The sequence below is a fragment of the Quercus lobata genome, chromosome 10 (assembly GCF_001633185.2).
Source record: "Quercus lobata isolate SW786 chromosome 10, ValleyOak3.0 Primary Assembly, whole genome shotgun sequence".
In the NCBI taxonomy this organism is placed as follows: Eukaryota; Viridiplantae; Streptophyta; class Magnoliopsida; order Fagales; family Fagaceae; genus Quercus; species Quercus lobata.
Genome location: NC_044913.1, coordinates 52,579,217 through 52,601,590, shown reverse-complemented (window position 1 = coordinate 52,601,590; position 22,374 = coordinate 52,579,217). Strand labels below are relative to the sequence as shown.

At 33.9% G+C, this 22,374-nt stretch overlaps 4 protein-coding genes across 6 annotated transcripts; 2 read left to right on the top strand and 2 right to left on the bottom strand.

Annotated features, from left to right (window-relative positions):
- Positions 1-350: 350 nt before the first annotated feature.
- LOC115965769 (DNA-directed RNA polymerases II, IV and V subunit 8B-like) lies at positions 351-6,516 on the bottom strand. Of its 2 annotated transcripts, none has more exons than XM_031085067.1 (5): positions 6,397-6,516; positions 5,888-5,993; positions 3,212-3,372; positions 1,235-1,326; positions 351-623 (listed from the first exon to the last, which is right to left on the bottom strand). In XM_031085067.1, the coding sequence occupies exons 2-5, from the start codon at positions 5,958-5,960 to the stop codon at positions 512-514; spliced, it is 438 nt and encodes a 145-aa protein (XP_030940927.1). In that variant the 5' UTR covers positions 5,961-5,993; positions 6,397-6,516; the 3' UTR covers positions 351-511. The 2 variants fall into 2 exon arrangements, with proteins under 2 accessions (XP_030940927.1, XP_030940928.1); XM_031085068.1 differs by having other exon boundaries at positions 5,888-5,976; positions 6,397-6,494.
- Positions 6,517-7,832: 1,316 nt separating this feature from the next.
- On the top strand, positions 7,833-13,578 carry LOC115965526 (peptidyl-prolyl cis-trans isomerase FKBP16-3, chloroplastic). Of its 2 annotated transcripts, none has more exons than XM_031084773.1 (7): positions 7,833-7,918; positions 9,379-9,662; positions 11,262-11,345; positions 12,256-12,305; positions 12,744-12,792; positions 12,914-12,988; positions 13,258-13,578. In XM_031084773.1, exons 1-7 carry the CDS (start codon positions 7,894-7,896, stop codon positions 13,375-13,377), a joined length of 687 nt encoding a protein of 228 aa, XP_030940633.1. In that variant the 5' UTR covers positions 7,833-7,893; the 3' UTR covers positions 13,378-13,578. The 2 variants fall into 2 exon arrangements, with proteins under 2 accessions (XP_030940633.1, XP_030940634.1); XM_031084774.1 differs by lacking the exon at positions 7,833-7,918 and adding an exon at positions 9,139-9,285.
- Positions 13,579-15,138: 1,560 nt separating this feature from the next.
- Positions 15,139-15,870, bottom strand: LOC115965277. Its single transcript, XM_031084449.1, has one exon. It carries the CDS (start codon positions 15,828-15,830, stop codon positions 15,309-15,311), a length of 522 nt encoding a protein of 173 aa, XP_030940309.1. The 5' UTR covers positions 15,831-15,870; the 3' UTR covers positions 15,139-15,308.
- Positions 15,871-17,404: 1,534 nt separating this feature from the next.
- LOC115962448 (pentatricopeptide repeat-containing protein At1g62350-like) lies at positions 17,405-21,339 on the top strand. Its single transcript, XM_031081286.1, has 3 exons — positions 17,405-17,735; positions 19,374-19,757; positions 20,954-21,339. The coding sequence occupies exons 1-3, from the start codon at positions 17,412-17,414 to the stop codon at positions 20,981-20,983; spliced, it is 738 nt and encodes a 245-aa protein (XP_030937146.1). The 5' UTR covers positions 17,405-17,411; the 3' UTR covers positions 20,984-21,339.
- Positions 21,340-22,374: the final 1,035 nt, after the last annotated feature.

Genomic DNA, 22,374 nt, shown 5'->3' with positions numbered 1-22,374 from the left:
ATGACATTAATGACAAAAAGACCGTTTGTTTTCCTTACTCAAATTTAAACCTTACTACACAAATATTACTGAGGGACCATACCTAACTCCATGGGATATTGATATTGGGATCGATAAGATTTAACCTATAGTATTATTTCCTTCCCAGACCCACCACAAGAAATCCTCCTTTCCTTTTTCGCTCAATATAAAAAGAAAAAAAGGGGGGAAATGTAAAAGTTTCAGTTTTTTTTTTTTTTTGACAAAATTTTCAGTTATTAATTGGGTAGAACTGCATATTTCTCTAAACCAGGTCACGTTGGCAGCACCTAGAGGCTTAGCCCCCTGTTCATTTGCACCACACATAGGCATACACAGAGGTACAATAACATTGATTTTTATCATAAATTCGGTTTTCACAATTATAAACTTTGTGTCATAGCATCCATGTTTCATAATTTGGTAACTAAAGAAAAATCCTCCATACAGAAAGGCTACGAAGTTAACAAGACTTTGATCTTATGACACAGCTTCACACCTTCCTCATAAGGACATACAGCCTCTGATCAAGCTCAAACTTGTTGCAATGAGATGGATCTCCCCTCAGCATCATCAGAAGCCCACCAAACGAAACGTTTATCTCCCTGAAGAAAAAAGCAGAACCTGATGTAAAAGCTTTCTAAAATACATGACTAGAAAGCTACCAAAAGGTCCAAAACCCTTAGAATAGTGATTGTTATTGCAGCATTTAACTGATATGCATTGAGCTTAAAATAAATTAATATATAACTAAAACTTTCAAGCTTAAGCTACACCTTAAAGCACTACAATTAAGCCTCATTGAAACTTAGGGTGGAGTTTGTGCGAAGGCACACTTTCTTTTCTCTTGATAAGTTTTGGCTCAAAGGGAGTGAAAACGGGAGATTCAAACTAATGACCTCTGCTTCATAAGACATGATCCCCAACTGAATGCACTAACTTTTTGGGATTGTGAATAGGCACACTTTTGACAACCTTATCCACAATAATGGCAAGAACTGCACAGTTCTGAACCATCCATGTTGCAGACAGTGCAAATCAGATGCCATACCAACAATCATTTATGGATATGACATATTTAACCGGACTATACACACTTAGGTGAGCAACTACAACAACTATCAGCCACGGTTTTCTTTGGTTAGCAACTATAAACATGTATAACAACTCAAGACATGTAAAAAAGAATTAATGTCTGAAGAGTAGCACTACATACGCTTTAATTCCACGTCCTGAACCATCTGCGATTTTATACAGTTTCCCATACATGACGTAATCAAATCTATCTGCAAGTGACTGCCGACTGCCCTGGAAAATAATTAAGAATTAATTTATTAGGGCCTCAATGATTTGAAAATCCACAAAGTTCAGGAAAAGCAAACAACCAAAATACAACAAAGAACAATGAATTTATTAGTGGCTCAAAAAACTTTTATCATTGAAACTTAAAGAAATGATTAGAGAAACAGTAGAAACTAAAAAATGCACAGGCACAGTACAATAACATTTTTAAAGGCTTTAAAAAAAAACATTATAAAGAAATGGTAGAAACGAGAAACACAAAAAATGCACAGGCACCATAGAAGCCAAGTTTATGAGCTGTGAAAGATCAGTCAATGTAACAATTCAACATGATGAACCTGCTGTCAATTCCATCACTATCATCAAACACCACATGAAAACCCCCTATATTACGGCTCAAAATTGCCAAAAATTGCAGGTATAACTTTTTTCACATGGCAGCAAGACACTGTTATGAGATGAGTAAATTAAAAGAACGCCATTTGCAACTACATTCATTAGTTCTAATGAGGCAACTGGTGCTTCCTCCTCCCATAATAATGGGATGCCATTGTGGGTTTAGACCCACTAGGTGTGTGTGTAACTTACCAATCAAACCCAAAGTTTTGAGACCAAGGCTTGCTTTTTTTCCTGTTTGCTATCAATCAATCATTCAACTCATTAAGATCAATCTGTCACCGATCAACATATCTCTCTCCAAGAGCATGGATTGATCATTTATGAGCACAGAGTGTCCTACAACTTCCTGTGTTGTCAAGGATCTATTGCCCACAAAATTGTTTCCACTATGATAAATATACTCCTTTTTTCTTTTTCAAATAGGGGTACCCATATCAAAAGACCTATTGTTGATTTTTTGTTTCATTGCAAGGAAAACTTAATGGGGACAATAACAAGTAACATTACATTGCATTTGGGGAATTACTAATTAGAGACTTGAATCTAATTAGAAAGAATGGTGAGAGCTTTGGACATCAGCACAGTTGATAATGGTACGTTTTATTTTACTCAATTAAACCTGAAAAATAAGAAGCATTTGCAAAGATAATTCAAAGACATGAGCATAAGCACGTGTACAAAAACTCTAAAGCAGCACCAGATCATATAATTTTCATTTTCTAAAGATTGACAATCTTGCAATTCTCCTCTCACTCTGATTCTAGTTAGTTCCCCCCCCCCCCCCTTTTTTTTACCTGTCATCATTCTTTTGCTCTGTTTTCCCATGTATTAAAAAGATTTCTATAATGCTTTTTTTATATGGTTACGTCACCACTGACTTGAACAACTTTCACTTTATTGATGACACAAGTAGTGGTCTCCATTGCACATGACAAAGACATTTCACCCAGCTTCACCCCATTTAAACACTTACCCATGCAACCTCCACATGATAATGTATCATTCACAGTTGAATATGTATTGCTCTGCAACCCATCCAGCCCCAAATTACGATTTCAGCTAGACTCAAACTGAAGCCATGTAACCACCCAAGAAGTAGCTTCATCACCCAGTGTATCAAAATTAATAATAATAACTGGACCTGACCCACTAATCATCATCTCATCTGGCGAGTGGTGCTGTTCGTTAACTAAATGCGTAACTCAACCTAGCATTTTTAGTCTCACCAGTAGCATCTATTACAAATTACATAGAGCATCACTGCATACAGGAGAGTTACACTTGAGTGGCCCAGGTTTGTTGATGGCAAAGTTAATAAGCCCCCCACACCCCCCCCCCCCCAAAAAAAAAAAAAAGAGCTCAAATTAAATGCAAAATTAAATCTTCATGTGCGGGAATAAACACAAAATAAAAAATAAAAAATTTGAAAAAAAAAAGCATAAACAAGTTGAGAATAATAAACTAATGCATACTACACAAGTATTACAATTACCGGAGTATAATAGCCAGTGTCAGGTGTTCCATCCAGATTTAGTGTTGGAGCTATTACCATAGCAAACTTATCACCTTCCTTCACTTCAAAATCCTTTGTAACCATCACATCTAGGTGCATGAACATGTCAAACTTCTCACTTTTTGCTTCAACCCGAATAACTACAGAAACACATGGGATGAAATTGTGAACATAAAATGCCTACAAGACATGTATATCTAAAAAATACAAACAAATATCTAATCATGATGAATCTTTCTAGGTCAACTAAACATAGTACATTCCTATCTAATGTAGAGACTAGCATTAATCAGCCCGCAAAAACCATTAAGTATAAAACATAACTTTACTGAAAAACCCTACACAACACCTTACCATTCAAAGCGCACCACCCCAAACGCAAAGGATATAAAGAATATTAAAATGTCTTCCATGGAAACTTCTTTATAATTGCAAACTCAACCATAGTAACAACTAAGGGAAACTTAGTTCTCCAGCCCTTAATAGAAACACATTACCATCATACAGCCAGCACATTTTTTGGATCACTGTTAAGCTAATAATGGAGAATTTAAGGACAGGTGTTGCAGGTGGCGAGAAGCCAATTTCATTGTTCTTTTTCTTTTATTCATTTGTAACTGTTAGGGTCAATTCTGTAATTTTCTAGGTTCTGGAAACCGGTTGCACCATTGATCCATTAGATCTTATTTTGGGGTTTGATTATTTTATTGGGTTTTGTTTGTGAGTTTAGTTATTTAGTTTGGCCTTTGTTAACAAAGCACAGGGAGTCCAAGTCCTATTAGGGTTGGTTATTAGTCCCCTATTTATATGGATGTAATACTTTCTCTTCCTAAATTTTCAGAACCTATGAAGATTTGTATGATACAACCTTCTCCAAGGTGTGATGCCTACAAGTTTATTCCTTTCTTTTCCATCCTTAAATTTCCAGAAACTTGAAAGTTGAAACCTAGCTCACACAAACATTGATTTTTTACCTTTAAAATCCTCAATCACTCATCCATATAAAAGCCTCAAAGAACCCAAAACAGCTCAATTGCTGTTCACAGCACTGGAACAACCACCCAGACCTTAGATTTTCTTCTTTGTTTCATCCCCAAATCCTACTATTCCTTTTCATCATTAGAAACCCTATATTACTTACTATTTTCCAGCCTTTTTTGCATCAACCCCTAAGTCTAATTCCTCAAAACCCAAACCGACCAAAGCTGCCAGAGCCAGAGCAGATTTGACTAGGTTCCCTTTTTGTCCTACAACAACAGGTCCACTTGAAGGCATTCTAGTATTCTACTAAACTGATATATGAAGAAAAAATTGATAAACAAGCATAGCATTTGTAAAAATTTTCAATCACATTCTAATGCTGGTTTCTACAGACTGTAGTTACAGTTTGATGATTATTTTGCATTTCAATTAGGAAATAGTACTGAGTATCACAGTGCATAATGCATCCATAAGCCCGCAGTTCCTGACAATTGTACTTTAAAAGAAAAAAAAATTATAATCCCTCCAAGCCCCCATATTCTTTAAGTTCACAAGTTCTACTTAAACACAAGGCTCATACGGGAATCAAGTAGCATTGGATGGTCACATAAAAAGCTCATAGTATTATGGCATTTCAAACTCTTAGAATGACATGAGGCAATGCTTTTTGATAATAAAAGGAGGCTGCTTAATCATTTCAGCTGATATATAGCCAAAACATAATTCACACAGCTACCAATGGGGGCAATAAATGTTCATTCATGATGCACCAACTTATAAAAATATATAGGTATAGTACTTATTTAAGGAGGAAAAGAAAAGGTTACCTACTGTTGACAACATTCAACTAATTGAAAACCCAGACAGTTCTGCTAATATATTAAGAAGTTTTACGTCAATTTTAAAAGACCAACTCCGCAGACTTCATTATACTTTTCAACACACTATGAGAAAGAGAAGCAATAGAAGAGTCAAGAATTTTTTCTAATGACCTCCTTTAACACCACCGCTTTTGCTTTTGTATTATCATTGCATGCCTTTTATTCCTCAAAGGCACTCTTTGTTCCTTCCTCTGTGTGATCTCTTCCCCACATAAAACTTGCTTTGACTCGTGATGCTTATATGGCTCATGAACAAGTACTCCCCCCATTTTAGATACCCGCTAGAAACTTTCATAGTAGATATTTCTACAAGAGGTCCTACTTCAATCCTTGCAACACCCCTAGAGTAGTATTACAAAACACCATTTAAAAATATGAGGCTTAAATACATTGTTGATCCCCTAAAGTTTAGCCCATGAGCAATTTTAGTCCCCTGAAGTTTAAAGCGATCACTTTTAGTCCATTAAATGATGTGGCCAAACTAAAAAACTAACTCATCATCACTCCGTAAGGATTAAAAGACATGACTTTAAGTTTGTTAGGGACTAAAAGCTATCACTTTAAGCTTCAAGGACTGAAATCGCTAATGGCTTAAACTTTAGGGACCAACAGCGTACTGTGGCAAAAATATAACAAAATAAAAAGGTCATAGCTTTAAGCTTATTCAACTTGCAATTAACTAGGCTACATAAGATACTTGTACATGCCACATTTACAAAATGAAACCAAAATGAATTTTACAATGTAAAGTAAAAGAAAGAATAAAAAAATGAGAACCCAAAAACTTATATACCTTTATCAAACTTTTTACCATCTGGGTTTAGTCGCTCGATTCTGAAAATGTCTTCAAAAAGAAACTCCACCATTGTCACTCACTTGCAACTACACCAAATCCAAACCTACTCAAAAATATACAGAGAAAAGATATGCAAGAATAAGAAATCACACTAATAACAGTTTGAAACCCTTTACAATAAGCACCGGGAATTTTCAACCACAAAGCACTTAAAATGAAACTAAAAGCAAAACCCAAATATTAAAAAATATATATATCAAAAAGTAAAATTGATTAAAAACCTATAAAGGGTCAGCAAAACCCTAACACCCAAAGACCCAAAAGTTCAAAATTTTGGGATTACATGCAAAAATATAGGAGTTTTTTTTTTAATATATTTTTTTTATGGGTTTTGGTAGAAAGAAAAGAAAAGATAAGATAAATTCTCGGAGTTTCCTGCGTTTTCTGAACTACCAAAATAGAGGAGAAGGAAGAATTTTGGCATTTTGGGAGAGTAGAGAACGCACCTAGCTTAATTTGGAGGGTCTGACTGATGAGAGAGTTTAATGAGAGAACGAATCGAATGGCACCCAGCTTAAAGGCTTTTAAACCAAAGCAAGCATTTGTTTGTTTTTGTTTTTTTTTTTTTTTTGTTTTTTTTTTTTTTTTTTTTCGAGTCTTTAGCCTGTTAGGGAGATGATAAAGCAAGTAGGGCAAAATATTTTTTTCCCTAAACTTTATTAAAAATTTATTTTTAATTTTTAAATTTTAAAAATTATTTTTTTTGTCTTTAAACTATTAAAAAGTTCATCTTCCATCCTTAAACTATTGAAAATATTTTATTTATGTCTTTAAATTTACCAAAAGTTTTTTTTTCATCTCTAATCTATTGAAAAATGTTCTTTTTTCATCTCTAAATTATTGAAAACACTCTTTACAATGTTTAAGGATGAAAAAAGAACTTTTTAAAGTTTAAGGACAAAAAACAAACTTTTGATAAAGTTTAAAGATCAAGATAGTATTTTGCCCAAGGAGCAATTAGAAATAGAATGGACTGATATATTTTCTTGTTTGGATGTAGGAATGGCAGTGTGGTTATACTTACTTATGACTAAAGGCAATGTTTATTATACACATTAAATACAAACCATTGAAAACAATTGAAAACGTGATTTCAAACTTAAAATTGTACCACCACGCATTTTTGGCGCAATGGTTATTTCACAAGTATAAGTTCTTGTAGTGTGTGGGGGGCAAGGGTCGGAATTCAAGTTTCTAAGAGAAAATTTCATACACATATACACTTAAATTAGATTAGAGGAGAATTTCTATCTTGTAAAAAAATAAAATAAATAAAATAAAATAACTTAAAATCGTAACTCAAAGTCACATTTTTAGTTGTTTTCGACACTATGTGCAACCAATTTTCCCCTATTAATGGTCTCAAGTGTAGAAATGGAAGGCTACTCTTTTTCTTTTTCTTTTTTCATTTTGGGGTTTTTGCCAAATTTTTGTTTTCATTTTATGGTTTTGGGAGACTAGTGTTTCTATAAATAGACCATTTAATTGCAACATAATCGTTATAAATCATGGTAGGCCAAACAGAAACTCACCTAGCACTTCATGATTTTTCTAAAAAGGACATAATGAGTTTAAATCCATATTTATATATATATATATATATATATATTTTTTTTTTTTGTAATTATTGAATTTAAAAAATTATTTCTTTCTGTAATTATTGAATTTATAATAATTTTAATAACAAAAAGACATCTACTTTCAAAGGAGATGTTATTGAATATTAATATTATATATTTTCAGTCAGTCTGAAAAAAAACTAATAATAATCAGTGCCGAGGTGGCAAGATCATACAAAGTATTTACTAGATACAACACCAATGGAGAGATGCCAAGCTGGCAGAGAGAAATATATATACACTCACACGCATGACACAACAAGATTTCGTTATCCGTTTCCAAACATTACAACCTCTTCACTTCACACTTCATAGCCATAGGACATGGCTTCTCTGCTTCTTCCACTTGGTAATCAACTTTTCTCACTTTATCTGTAACTTTTTTCTTCCCCAAATTTCCTTACTTGTTTAGTCATAATTCTGAAGTCAATGTGCATGTCACAAAATTATGAACTGTGTGTTTTTCTTTTCTATTCTTTTTGCTTTTCTCATAATTCAGTAAGTTTGTGAATGTGATTCTGACCCAAAATCTAATGGAACTTGTCTCTCCCAGCTTAAATTTTGGCAAAAATGATGGGTTTTCTTTTTATGACAAATACTTTTTGCCTGACAAATGTGTCTGGTTTTCTTGTAAAGAATGTGGAATTCTAAGTGGGAATTTTGTTTTTTATTTTTTAATTTGAGTTTAATGTTTTTTTTTCTTAGCCACTTCACATTCTATCCATAGAATTCCCTTTCTTAGATTAATCAGATTACTATGCTTAACTTTGCTATTTGGAAATTAAATCTATACCATCTGAACTGTGAAGCTCCACCTCCAAGTAGGTAGCTAATTCTGTTGGGGAGATAACATCTATGGGGACTCCAATTGAGGCCTTGGTATAAAATATAAGGACACCGGTTAACCCATTTAAGCTATGGGTGTGGGCTCAGTTATGTTTTGTGATTCTCATTATGTCGTTCATTCGGCTTATGTTTGAATTTTCTGTGAAAATTGAATCATTCCTTTGTAATTTTGTGTTGTACATGACATTTCAATTTGGTTTATCATGCTTTACAGAGCAGTGGAAATGGTAACTTTGATTAAATAAGAAAAATAGAAGCTGATAATCTCATGATCATTCTGGAGACGTGTTGCCCCTTATAGTCCTATGTTTCTGACTGATTCAAGTTTACTTTTATCACTGCTGGAAATGTTTTGAATTGAGGTAGTTGGGTGTCTCATGCAATGGAAATTTCGGGCATGAAAATGGGAATCATTGATCCCATGTCTAGCTCACTAGAAATGAAATATTTATTGAAAACAAATTCTTTCCTTCCCCAATAAGATTGACTTCCTTTTGGATTATGTTCCTTTCTAAAGGGCATGCTTGCAGATTGATGTGTTTTCCTTAATAAACAGGAGAATCGACCATGACCATTTCAAATACATATTAAGAAATTAAGATGCTTGAAATGATTTTTGTCTATCATCAAAAAACTTCCTCTCTCTCGCAATTTGTTCATCTGTCTTATCTTTAAATTCAAAGAATGCATTCCTATTATTTGATGTAAAATTCATTCCTTGGTATTTATATATTTCTTTGAAAGTTAGAATCATAGAATGTGAATGAAATTATGTATTTGGTTTAGAATTCTACCAGATCTTGTCAATGAAATGGGCTTCAAAAATATAACTGAGGTCTGACTTCTTGCAACTGTTTTTGTCACCATTTGGTAGTAATATTCTTTCCTTTTACTACAAATTCAACTGTTCTTTTTTTCCCCTCCCTAAACTCTATGTAGCTAATGAGATTCTGCTTGTCTCAGGTTCTGCTTTTGGCAAAGGTCTGTTTGCTAACAATCAAGGCATTTCCAGTGACAGGGTTCGAGCTCTAGTTGTACGATGCTCAAATTCTGACCATAAAGCTGAAGCTTCAAGGGCAAGTGAATGGAGAGATGAATTCAATGTAATTAAGCGTAGGGATCTAATGGGATTGGTTTTTGGCTTTTCAAGCCTCTTTATAGATTCATTTGATGCCAAGGGAGCTGGCTTGCCCCCAGAGCAGAAGCCAAGACTATGTGATGATACTTGCGAGAAAGAGCTTGAAAATGTATGGTGAGATTACGTGGCCCCTTTAACTGCCAAAATTAATTTTTTCTTGGAAGTTCAAGTGCTAGCCACTAATTACTATTGAGTAAAAAGATGCCTTCCCACTGAATGAAGCAGGTTGCATCGAACTATTTTTTAGCAAGTCTCTCAAAAGGACTATAACTTAGGAAGACGGCAATGTAACTACCAAAACTTGAAACACAGCTCACACTGCTGTAGGTTAAACTTGAAATTGGCCTTAAAGGCTAAAAACCTTAGGGGCCTATGCCATGAGTGTTTAGGATATATACGTACACCACTGCTTAAGGCATGCCTTTCTGGGTACATTTCAGAAATAAATGAATTTTGTTTCCAACTAAACTTAAAATGTGCTTTTATTTCATATTTAGTCTACACCATATGTTGTCACATCAACTAAGGTTATTTGGCTATAAATAACTATAGTTCTTGCATGTAGCACCAAATCCCTACCATATGTGAATAACAAAATATCTGGCATGCTCATTACATGTCTTAAGTCCTAATGACCGGCACATAGTGCTGTTTCTATCAATAAGGAGTTTGAATCCTGCTTTAAAATCAGGATTATGAGAAGAATTATTTTTATTTTTTCATTCTATGACATTTTCAAGCTCTTTTGTCCATTTAAGCCTTTCTTTTCCCCATGTAGAGCTAAATCTCTTATGTACATTTACAAATTAATATTGCATGCATCTCTCACTCTCTCTCTCTCTTACACACACACACACACACACACACCTCAAAACCATTTCAAAGGGTTGTCCCTCATTCTGTAAAATTTTTAGTACTCAACTTTTCTGCCTTTTTATTTATTTTTTTTTTTTTTCCTTCTTGCAACTCTCCAGTATTATACTAGATGCAGCCAGTCAGAAGGATCCCTGGGCCAAAGTCTTACTCATTAGGGCTTAGCTCTCATGCTGCATGTGGCTCAACATCTTGCCTCTCCCTAGGCAGAGATCTTACCCATTGGGGCCTAGTTACACAACTAGTTTCTATTCAACTTGGTCAAGTACTTACTGCAGGGAATAGTACCAAATTAGTCGACTATCCATTGTCACTCAAACTTATTCTCTTGATAGAACTCTGAGACTTTGTACTTGAGCTGCCACTCAATACCACATGAATTCTACCAGAAGAATTGTTGTACGGTGCAGATCTGAAGCAGTAATACCCAATTAATTAACAAATTTTGGGGGGTTCCTTGTTGCCTTCTTGGTATACTATAATAATTTGATATAAACCACTTTCATTTATCTACAACCTGAATCTTTTCCTACCATACACACTAGTGTAATCGATTAAAACAGTAGAGCAATCTTGTGTGTGAGAAACATCCCATCAACTTCATGACAGTCTATACGATCAATGTGCAGAGAGTTTCTGAGATCAATATTATATGGTTTGTACTTAGGAAGAAAATTATCATTATTGTAGTGACTATGCTGTGGTTAAAACACTTTCCTGTATGTTTAAATAACCTGTGATCATGATTCAGCATGTAATTAGTTTGATGAAATATAGAATAGACTTCTATGAATGATCATTTGGTACTAAATGTTGGACTTGCTCTTTAATGAAGGTGCCCATGGTAACTACAGAGTCTGGTTTGCAATATAAGGATATTAAAGTTGGTGAAGGCCCTAGTCCACCAGTTGGATTTCAGGTGTGCAAATTAGTCTGGCTCACATATAAGTGATTTTTTATTTTTCATTTATTTTTCCTGCTAAGGCACTGGATAATGACCCTAAATATAAACTTTTAAGTAGCTATAGAAAAGTTTACAAATTAGTTTCTGGCTTGCGCATAGTAGTTTTTATCTGCTATTCAAATTGAGCATGGGATTTTTACGTTAAATGAACTTCTTAAGCGGCTACACCAAATTTAGATCACTATATTACATTGATGTTTAACTTGAACTTGAGCAATGCTCAGAATCAACTGGTGAATAGCTTCTTCAGTATGGCATAGGCTCATTTGTCTTTTACTTTCACCCACCCACTATACAGTTAGAAAATTTTAGGCATATTCATCAACCTCTAATTTAGGTAGAGCTAATACTTGTATATAGCCGTTGCCTCGGCAGGTGCAGCTGGAGTGATGAGAGTTATGAGACCTCTTACATAGTGCATGCATCCTTCTCTCAGTCTTTGTCCTTCTAGTCCTCTAGTCATACTACATCTTTGGTTTCCTTCTTCCACAGCTTAACCCCTCTGTTAAAGGTAGCTTCATATTTTTGTGTTACTTTTTAGTGGCTTAGCAGATCTGGTTGATATGCCTGACTGACAACTCATACTAATTGAAATTAAACTAGCCCTTTTGAGAACATACTTCCCTTAAATACTGTCAGGTGAACTAGACAATGGTTGATCAAAAATTGATTACAAAAATAATTTAGCAATTTATTTTTTTGTTGGGGTGGGGGAGTTGGATTATGTCATTATCACAGAATATGAGAGAAACAGAAATCGTCGTTTCACCTTTTTCTTATGTACATACTTTTCTTGCCATTATATTGAGATTTATTCTTCATGTGCCTCCAACTTTTCTCATGCCAATGTCATATATGATCACAGGTGGCGGCTAATTATGTTGCCATGGTTCCATCAGGACAAATATTTGACAGGTAAGTAAAATTATTACAAGAAAATGTAGCCAATATCTCTTGCACAAATTAAATGATGCAGAACTTGAATGTGTGAATTTTGACTTCTACAACATGTATCATTTGTCACGACTCACGAGTGTCTTAGAGATAGATTTTTCTTTTAATGAGTTCCACAACAAGTACTTAATTTGCCCAAAAACATTTTAACTTAATTTTATGCATTTTACCCAACTTAACAAGGTCTCAGATGCTCGTGACTACTGAAATTATGGGAGATTTTAATTATGATTATCTTTGGCATTACTAACTAGCGTGCGCACTCTATCCAAAAAAAAAAAAAAACCTAGCGTGCATACTGCATACATTGTTTGGTAAACTAACATGAAATGCAGAGAGTCTAAGACACACATGTAAAAAATTTCTCTCTCTAAGGTTTTCTTCCTTTAAATCCTGCAGTTCATTGGAGAAAGGTCTGCCTTATATTTTTCGTGTTGGCTCTGGTCAGGTAAGACCGTAAGAGAAATGATTGCATAATTTGGGCTCAATCCGAGCAAGTTTGGTTTTCTGCTCAATCTTCTAATTTCAAACTCCTCATTGGCATATTATAATCTAAATGGGTATAACAGGTGATCAAGGGACTTGATGAAGGGATCCTGAGCATGAAAATAGGAGGGAAGCGTCGACTCTACATCCCAGGATCAGTACGTTTAGCACTAGATGCTTGATATTCCAAAATACTAATACCTGTATTTTCCGTTTCCCTTGAGTGCTTTTGATGCTCAAGCTGGATAAAATGGTGCAGCATCAATAATGGAAATGTGCATTCTTATTCACCTAACCTTGCTTTTTTATGGCATTGGTCAATCATGCAGATACAAGAAACTTCTATTTCTTTCCTTTTGTTATTCTGATGAATAAATATGAGGAAAAAAAATCTAACATATAGGTGTTTTTTTTTTCCTTTGATTAGTTGGCATTCCCAAAAGGTCTCACTTCAGCTCCAGGAAGGCCAAGAGTGTCTGCAAATAGTCCAGTTGTTTTCGATGTAAGTTTGGAATACATACCAGGCCTAGAATTGGAGGAAGAGTAAGAGAATTCTTGTCCCCAGTTTTCTTTCTTGGTTTTTTTGCCTTTGTATAGGAGCTTGAAAACAGGTCCATGATTTGAGTACTTACATTGTATACTTCATTAATTCATTTTTTTACCACTAATACTGTACAATTACAAAAGCAGTATTTCTGCAGTTCTATGTAGCAACAATCAAAACAAGTCCATTAAATTTGCTTGATCATTTTCTTTTTTCAAGACAAGGCTACAATTCTACATTTCGACCCTGGATGGTGTTGTTAACTGATTGGAGGTTTGCACACTTCAAATTGTGCCAATGAACATGCTTAAAATGAAGGCCACGAAAATCTAGTCCTACAAATTTGCGACTCCTGCCAAGAAAAGTTTGTCTAAGCTCCATTTGTTTCGACGTAAACCATTTTTTGGAAAGGAATGGAATTGTAAAACCTGATACCTACTAAAGACCATTTAGAAAAAAATAAATAAAAAATGTGATCAAAGAATTTTGGCCATTTAGTCTAGGAACTTCGAGGATTCAATTCAACAGTAAGTAAAATTGGCAGAATGATCTAGCCTAGGACTGCAGTCGTAGTAGTTTACATGGAGGAATAACATTTATATGAAATGAAGTGAACTTAAAGATCTCCTAACATGAAAGGAGATGAGCTACAAATAGATTATTGGGTTCTATGCTGTGTACTAACCGCAACTGATTCTTATAGCACTAAATGGTAGAAATTCATCCATATCCAAAATAAAATTTTACTATGACTATTCTATTTGGAATAGAATGAAATTGAGATAAATCATAAATTGAAGAAAAAAAGACACAATATACCCCCACTTTAGTTTCTTTGTAATACACGAAACCCCCCTTGTTATAAAAAAAAAAAAAAAAACACGAAACCCCCCTAATTTAGTTTTGAATTTAATAATTAATCCCTTTGAGCTATAAATTATAAATTGTGCAATACTTTAACTACCTTGCCTCGAGTTTTTTAGTGTAACTCTAAACTCCCTTATGGTATTAATTTAGGTGAAAATACATGTTGCATTTATGATTGTCAAGGATGTTTAATGATGTTCTTTGGGAGATTCTATGTTTTAAGGAGAAACTACAAGAAGTTTTTGTGTACTAATTCGGAAAAATTTTAAATCTCGTTATATTTTGGTTTAGTAATTAATATTTTGTGCATGGTAATTTTAAAGGTAATGATTACTTGTTTGAAATTAGAGACAAAATTGAAAATCCAAACGGCCTTTGGTTAAATTTCTTTTTTTTTTTTTTGAGAAAACCTTTGGTTAAAATATTAGAGAAAATTCATGCTACCTTTTACTTAAAACTAAAATACTGGATCAACATCGTATTCTTCATTTGTGATTTAAAAAATTGAACTTTACCTCCCAATCTGAATGCTTAAAGACTCTGGAAATTAAAGTAAATACAATTAGATTTATAGACCTCATATAAATAAATATAAAACCTTTTAAGTCGCAAATCTACATTTTAAGAATGAAAAGAGTTTTTTTTCTTTTTGGTAATCTTTTTAAGAGGATATTTTTTACCATTATACAGTATCAATTATGTAAACTGTTTAGGACTATCCACGCAAGTACAACATTTAAACTGAAACATTACGACTCGAATTATAACCCTCAGACTTGCAAGAGTGGTGATGACTCGAGGACTCCTACCATTATTAGGCTGTCACCCTTCACTAGTTTTTTTTTTATTTTTTCATTTTTTAAAATTTGATAATAACCCATTAACCCCACATATAAATTATACTGTATCATCAACTGAATTTATCTATTTTGTAAATGGACGGCCAATATTTGTTCTGTTCTTACTGATAGCTTAAGATTATGCCACGTGTTACAATACACAATATTTACAAACCCCAAAACTAAAAAACAAAAACTAAAAATAATTTACACACACAGCCAGAGTCCCTAGCCTGACAAACTAAAAAAAACCGAAGTCGCAACGCCAAGCGCGTAGACCCCAATCGCGGTCCCCACCAGGTCCTTCCCAGACCGAGTCACGGCCCCGATTCCAGCGATCCCAGCGATTCCAATCGGAACTCGGCACATCAACGCTTTCCCAGCGTTCAACACCACAGCGTTAGCAAACAGCTCCACGGCCCATTTCTTGAACGGGGTCGACCCAATAACGAGGGTGGACTCGTCCTCCTGGGCTTTCGACGAAGAGCGAGTCACGGCTCGTAAAGCTGAGTCGACCTGGGACTGAGTCGGGGGTGATGGGACCCACTTGACGATAAGAGGGTGGGGCCGGAGGGTGGAGAGCGTGCGGTGGATGTGGTCGGAGGCGGTGGCGAGTTGGTAGGGGAAGACTCCTGGGAAAGCGTGCTGAGTCATGGTGAGGCAGTGGGTGTAAGCTGAGTCGCAAGCTGAGTCGAACTCGGACGAGTTGGAGAGTGAGGTACCAACTCGCTTCGAAGCTGATATGCCCATCTCTCTCTCTGTGTTTGGTGCGAGGCAGAGAGAGTAGAGTAGGAAGGAGATAATGTTGTTTGCACCTGTGCATTTATGAGTGTGAGTTGTAGTTCTTGTTTGATGAAAGTACTCTTTTGCCCCTTTTCAACTTACCTTTTCATTTTTCTAAAAAAGGAAAAAAAAAATTGAGTTCTTACTTTTTTTATCTTTTACTCTACAAAAACTATTATTGAGACTCTTGAAGATATTTTATTTACTTTTTAAGCACAAATAATACTTGATACTTTAACAACTTCTTTGGTGTATAATATATAATTGCCACAATGCAATCATTGTGAAATGTGTGCAATCAAAATTAGGTTATGTTTGGTAACCGTTTTTGTTTTCTATTTTCAAAAACTTGTTTTGGAGAATATAAAGAAAAACAATTTTTTTTGTAGTTTTGAAACCAAAAACATGTTTGGTTAGTTGAAATTAAAAAGATAGTTTTTTGAAGAAAAAAATAGAAAATACTAAAATATATTGTTATTAGGATTTGAACTCTAATACTAACTCATTAAATGAGATAAATTCATTAAATTAAATGCGTGTTTTCATTTACTTTTGAAAATTAGAAACTGAAAACAGCCTTTTGCATGTTTTTAGTTTTCTTCACAAATTGAGTTTTAAGAACAGTTTTTATTTTCTGCCTATTTTGGGTTGCCAAACAAGTATTTTAGTCTCAAAAATAGAAAATTATTTTTGAAAACAGAAAATAAGAGAAAAAATAGGTACCAACCATACCCTTAGTTGTTGGATATATGTAGAGAGATCAAAATTCTTTGAAGGGATCTAATTCTAATTTTCCAATCCATCCAGCTAATTGAGAAAAATATAGGTCATTTATGCTTAAGGAGCAAATTAGATTAGTCCAAACCTTATTAGTGATTTTTGAAAAAAAAAATATATTTTACCCAATTCAAGAATTTTATGGCTATAAATCCTTTACTTATTTTACATTCATTCTTTTAAATTTCTTTTTTTTTTTTCCTTCATTGCAATCATTTATCTTTAATTCATATTCATCTAATTAGAGCTTTAAGTCCACCAAAACAATGGTATTTTGAAAAGTATAAAAATATTAGGAAAATTGCAATCAACCTTCTTGTGATTTGGTTGAATCACAGATTAATTCAATTATTACAATGGATCCCTAGGATTTGATTTATAATAAATCATTAGGATAAATCCAAAGTATACTAAACGATTTTATTTTTTTAATCCAACGATTTTATTTTATTCTAATCTTTAGGGGTGAAAATATTAATTGAAAAAAAAAATTGTGGAACTAACTTATTATTGGCTCAAACTAATAGGAATAAATTTTTTTTTTTTTTTTTTTTTTTTTGTCTATAAAATGCAAAATTTGTTAATTTTAAGATAACTTGACCTTTCCATTTAATCTAAACTTTATGCATCGAATGTACCAATTGAAAAATTTTGGACTAATTTGTGATAATGCCAAATTCCAGGGGATAAATTGTAATTTACCCAAAATACTAAGGGTGAAACTATAAAACTATAAAACTATAAAAGGTAAGATTAAACGGAACTAGACAGATGAAAATGAAATCCAGTGTAATGGGCTCTCTGGAATTCCAATTCCCTCAACTGGGTTTTCTCCAAAACCTCTCCAAACCCCACCCACGATGCTCTTCCATGGTCACCTGTGGGCTTAGAGGCGGACCCAGAAAGCCTCTGTGGAGGAAAAGTGTTTTATCATCAGAAACCATTCAAGTAGTCCATTCCTTGAAGCTAGCCAAGTCATCCACATCCAGATTACAACAGGTTTTTAGTGGCAGACTCAGCAGGCTCTTGAAGGCAGACTTGTTGGACACTTTGGCTGAACTCCATAGACAAAATGAGTTGGACTTAGCCCTCAAGGTATGTATTGCTCATTCTTGGTTGAATATAAATTGCTTTTGTGTGTGTATTAGAATATATGAGCATATGTTAGTATGACTTGATGCCCCTCTGAGTACTGCTTTTTTTTATGAAAATTGCTAAAGTTTACAAATTTTACTACAAAATGTTTACAAGATGTGGCAATGAATGAGATTGGTAAACTTCGACAATATAATAAATGAATTTTGAAATAAGTTTTTAGTGATCGGTATTGGTGACATATCAGTTTGTAAGGTTAATGTACTAAAATTTGTAGTATTCCTAGCAGTGGCATCACTCTTGTTATATATATATGTGTGTGTGTGTGGGGCACTGTATAATATGCCTAGCAAAAAACACAAGTGGGGATTTAAAAATAAAAAAGAAAAAGAATTTGATAAATTACGAATTGTCTCAAAAGCTTAGGCTGATAAGAAATGATTAATTTGGCATGGGATTTTTAACTGATACTATGATAAATTATTAGTTGTCCCAAAAGCTTAAGGTGAATGGAAAGGATTAATTTAATCATTTTACCATTATTATAACATAATTTGCATGTGTCTTATGTATGTGTGTATGGAAATTAGCCTTGTTTTGTTCCTCTAAGGAGAATCTGATGCATTTTCTAATAGGTATATATTTATTGTGTGACAAAGTATTTATGGATATTTGGAGAATTTAGGCTTGACGTTGGAAATACTACTAAGGAAATATGGGAATGAAAAGGTTTGGTTGGATTTTAACTAATATGGTTAAAACTTGAATGACTGACTTGCAGATTGCTTGGAATGTGGTAGAATTTTAACTTTCTTGTATATGAAAAACAAATATTAAGAAAATTCAAGATGTCAAAATGTCAATTGAAATTTTGAAAGTTGATTTAATTCAATGTTGTTTTCCATTTGGAACAACCATGAGCATTCAATTGTGCTAGAATTACAATTTGGTAGATTGTATAATTCAAAACTTTGATAATTTGAAACTAATAACACTGAAGAAAATGTCTGTTTTTGTTAGTTTCGTACAATGAGCCTTGCCTCTTTTTTTTTTCTCAGAAATAGTTCACTGTTATGATCATCTTTGTGAATAGCCCTTTCTTCTGTATTAGATTTCGTTATTGAGTGTTCTTGTCATCAGATAGTGTACTTGTTAGCGGATATTTTGTTCAGGTTTTAAGAGATACAAGCAAAATGGGGAATACTCTCTAAAAAGAAAAAATGTATCTCTAGACCTATTTATTCAGGGAATTTCCATATTGTATGATATCAATGGCTTTGATCTGATCTGATTTTCTTTAGTGATACTTGTTAGTTGAGGGTAACTTCTAGTTTTTGGCTGTCAAGCCAGGTTATGTCTTTGGTAAACAATTTGAGTGGTTTGCCAATACAGTTGCACAAATTAAAATAAGTATTGCTTTGGGGAATATCTTGAAGCTTTTAGAACAGACTGGCTGGTTCCTTGTCCTTGTGGTCGAACTGCCAATTTAGTAGTTTCCAAAATGCTGACTCCAATTAAGATAGCCATATGACTAAGTTCTGGCCAACTTCTAAGTGTTTGATTTACCCAATTCTGTTATCTGTTGAATATCGTTTCTTTTGAATTTTGTATTTTATCTGAATATAAATCAGGTTTTAGGTCTTCCAATTTGTGCGCAAGGAAGAGTGGTATCAACCGGATCTGCCCTTGTACTGTGACATGATTCTATTGTTGGGAAAGAACAAATTGATTGACATGGCTGAAGAGTTCTTTTCTGAACTAAAGAAAGAAGGCTTACAACCCAACACAAGGGCTTTTGCTGAGATGATTGGGGCATATATACGAGTGGATATGATAGAAAAGGCAATGGAGACATATGAATTGATGAAGGCATCAGGTTGTGCCCCAGATAGATTGACATTTATGATATTGATAAGGAACCTTGAGAAGGCAGGAAAAGAAGAACTTGCAGCAATGGTAAAGAAGGAATGTGTTGAATATGTTGATTCACCTGAGAGATTCCTGGAAGAAGTTGAACAGCATGTAAGGATTTGAAGTCTTTATGCACTCTAAAAGTTTTTTTTAATACTACATATGAATCTAATTTTTTCTATGCATCCTTATTAATATATTGAAATAAAGCTGTGTTCTCCTACTGCTATATGGAGGAAAATATGCATCAGAAGAAACTCTCTCACATGTAGTTTATAAAAGGCATGGATGCAATGGAGCTGGAAACCCTCTATTGATATTTCTAAGGATAGATTAAGTCTCTAATCTGTGGACAATTTTGAGAGCAGTCACTAGGTTTTTTTCCCAATCGTGTTCCCTTGTCTTCTCTTGCTCCTTTCCACATATCTTCTAGTCTTTTCAAATTGTCTTTGACCCTTTAACATTATATAATTACCAAGATGAAACCAAAGTTCTTTGGACCAAATGGTATCCCCAACTCTCTTACACAAGCAGTAGAGGATGAGATCACGGGTCAATATCATATAGGTGTTTGAAGCCAATGGGATATTTTCTTATCCTCATACATGTTTGTTTCAGTAGGACAAGGCACAATCATAAATAGCACTTTTTTTTTTTTTCGATTGAACATTGTGCTTCAGCTAAAAAGCTATGAATTAGAAAGCCTAAGCTATTTCAAGTTATACCTGACAGTAGTCCCTATCAAAAAAATAAAATAGTTATACCTGACAGTAGTGATTTTTAGCATTTGCTAATGTGAGAAAGGCTAAAGCAAGTTTGTTATACCTGACAGTAGTCAAAAAAGCACTTAGAAAGCCTAAACACTGTTCTGTTAATCTCACTATTTTAGTAGCTGAATAAAAGAAGCATGTATTACTTTAATTAATAGTTTTTCTCCTTTAAAACAAGCACTTCTCAATTTGGTCTGAAAAATATAAAAACTTCTGAGGGGCATTCGCTTTTGCATATAATATATATATATATATATTTTATAAGGGGGGGGTGGGGGGTAAAAAGTTTATTTTAAGTTTAATTTTTCAGTTCGTTTCTATCATTACGAAAAAAGTTGACAAACTTGGTGGACACAAAGGATTCCTTTCTTTTAATTTATATGCTAAGCAAGAACAATTAATGTAGAGTGGTGTAGCTTCAAATGGATTCACATTCATGAATGTGGCAATGTTTCTCCAAAAGCTTATGAATTTTTTGTCCTCATTCATATTTTGTTTAGACCAAGTATCTGACTTTGGCCACTTCTATTGTTTCAGCAAAAGAGGAAATCGTTCAATCTTGCGTGAAAACTTCCAGTGCTTGGACTGCAAACTTTAGATTGGTCTACTTTAGTACATTTAGCAGCTGTGAGCAACAGACATAGCCAGGCTCTCATTGTAGCTTGTTGTCAACAGATTAGAGATTATGAAGAGTCATTTTGAAATATGGTTTGGCAGTGTTATTGTTATTTTAATAAATGCTGCACATCTGTAGGCCTTACCTTTGTCAATACTTATGTAGCTATCTTGATTCTTCATTTGATATCAGGAATAACTTCATGTAGTAAGAGGTTCTAGATATACATGGGGTGTTTTATCCCTGTAGTAATTCATATGATCATTTCGGATATCTCTAATGTTTCTATTGAGAGTTCTTATAGGAATGGAATGAAATGAGTAAATTATAGAAGTATAAAATGAATGGAATTAGAATGAGTAGATTATAGAGGAACTCCATGTTTTATTAACATGCAGCATGATAATTGTTTGGCTACACTGTTGGATGCAAACCATAAGATTCTTTTTCTTATTTAATTTACCTCATGTATGGTAGTTGGTGCCTTGTTGGATACAGGCTCAAAGTTAAATAACAAGCTATTGTTGTTTTGTCTGCCTTTCCATTTTATTTTTACCCAAATGATAGGATCTGAAGTTTTGAACTTGCTACAAGTTTTGGTTGTTAAACAAAAAGGAAAAAAGAATTTGGATTTTAATTCTTTGTTATTAGTAGTAGTAGGAGTAGTAAGTTACATACGCATCTAGCGGATTAAACCTCACATTCTGATTAATTATTATGGAAGAAGGAAGTATTAGTTGATACTGTTGAATAATAGCTCATTGAATTAAGTTTTAATTCTTATTGTTTAGCCTGATGCAGAAAGCCTTTTCTTGTTAGGGGTCCACATCCTTCTCGATAAAATGGTGGCTCAACCACTCAACCTGGCACTAGATCTTCCAAATGTTTTGTTTGGTCATATTCAGGGAGAGTGATTAATGCACTAATGATTAGTGAGTTTATTTAAGTTGTGAGAATGAATAAAGGTAAAGAAAGACTAGAAACACTAGTAAAGTAATAAAAAATAACATGTCAATCAAGAAAATGACAAAGTATGACTTCTTCATGTGAAACTTTTACCGTTGTTGAGGATCTATAAATGGCTCCAAAAAAATTGGAACTAGGACTTCGTTGTGTTTACTCATGTCATATCTCGTGCAAATTTCAAATGTAATGAAACATTCTTCGCAAATAGGGTATGTTGTGTTTATTTTGTAGTTTTTTTTTTTTGGTTGCCCTACCCTACCTAAAGTTGTAAGCTCGCATTTGGAGGAATCCATACCCAGTGAAATTTTGAACTGACATATCGACTGAAAATGGTTAATTATGATTACAGGACCTTTCTTCAGCCTTCGGGTCACGG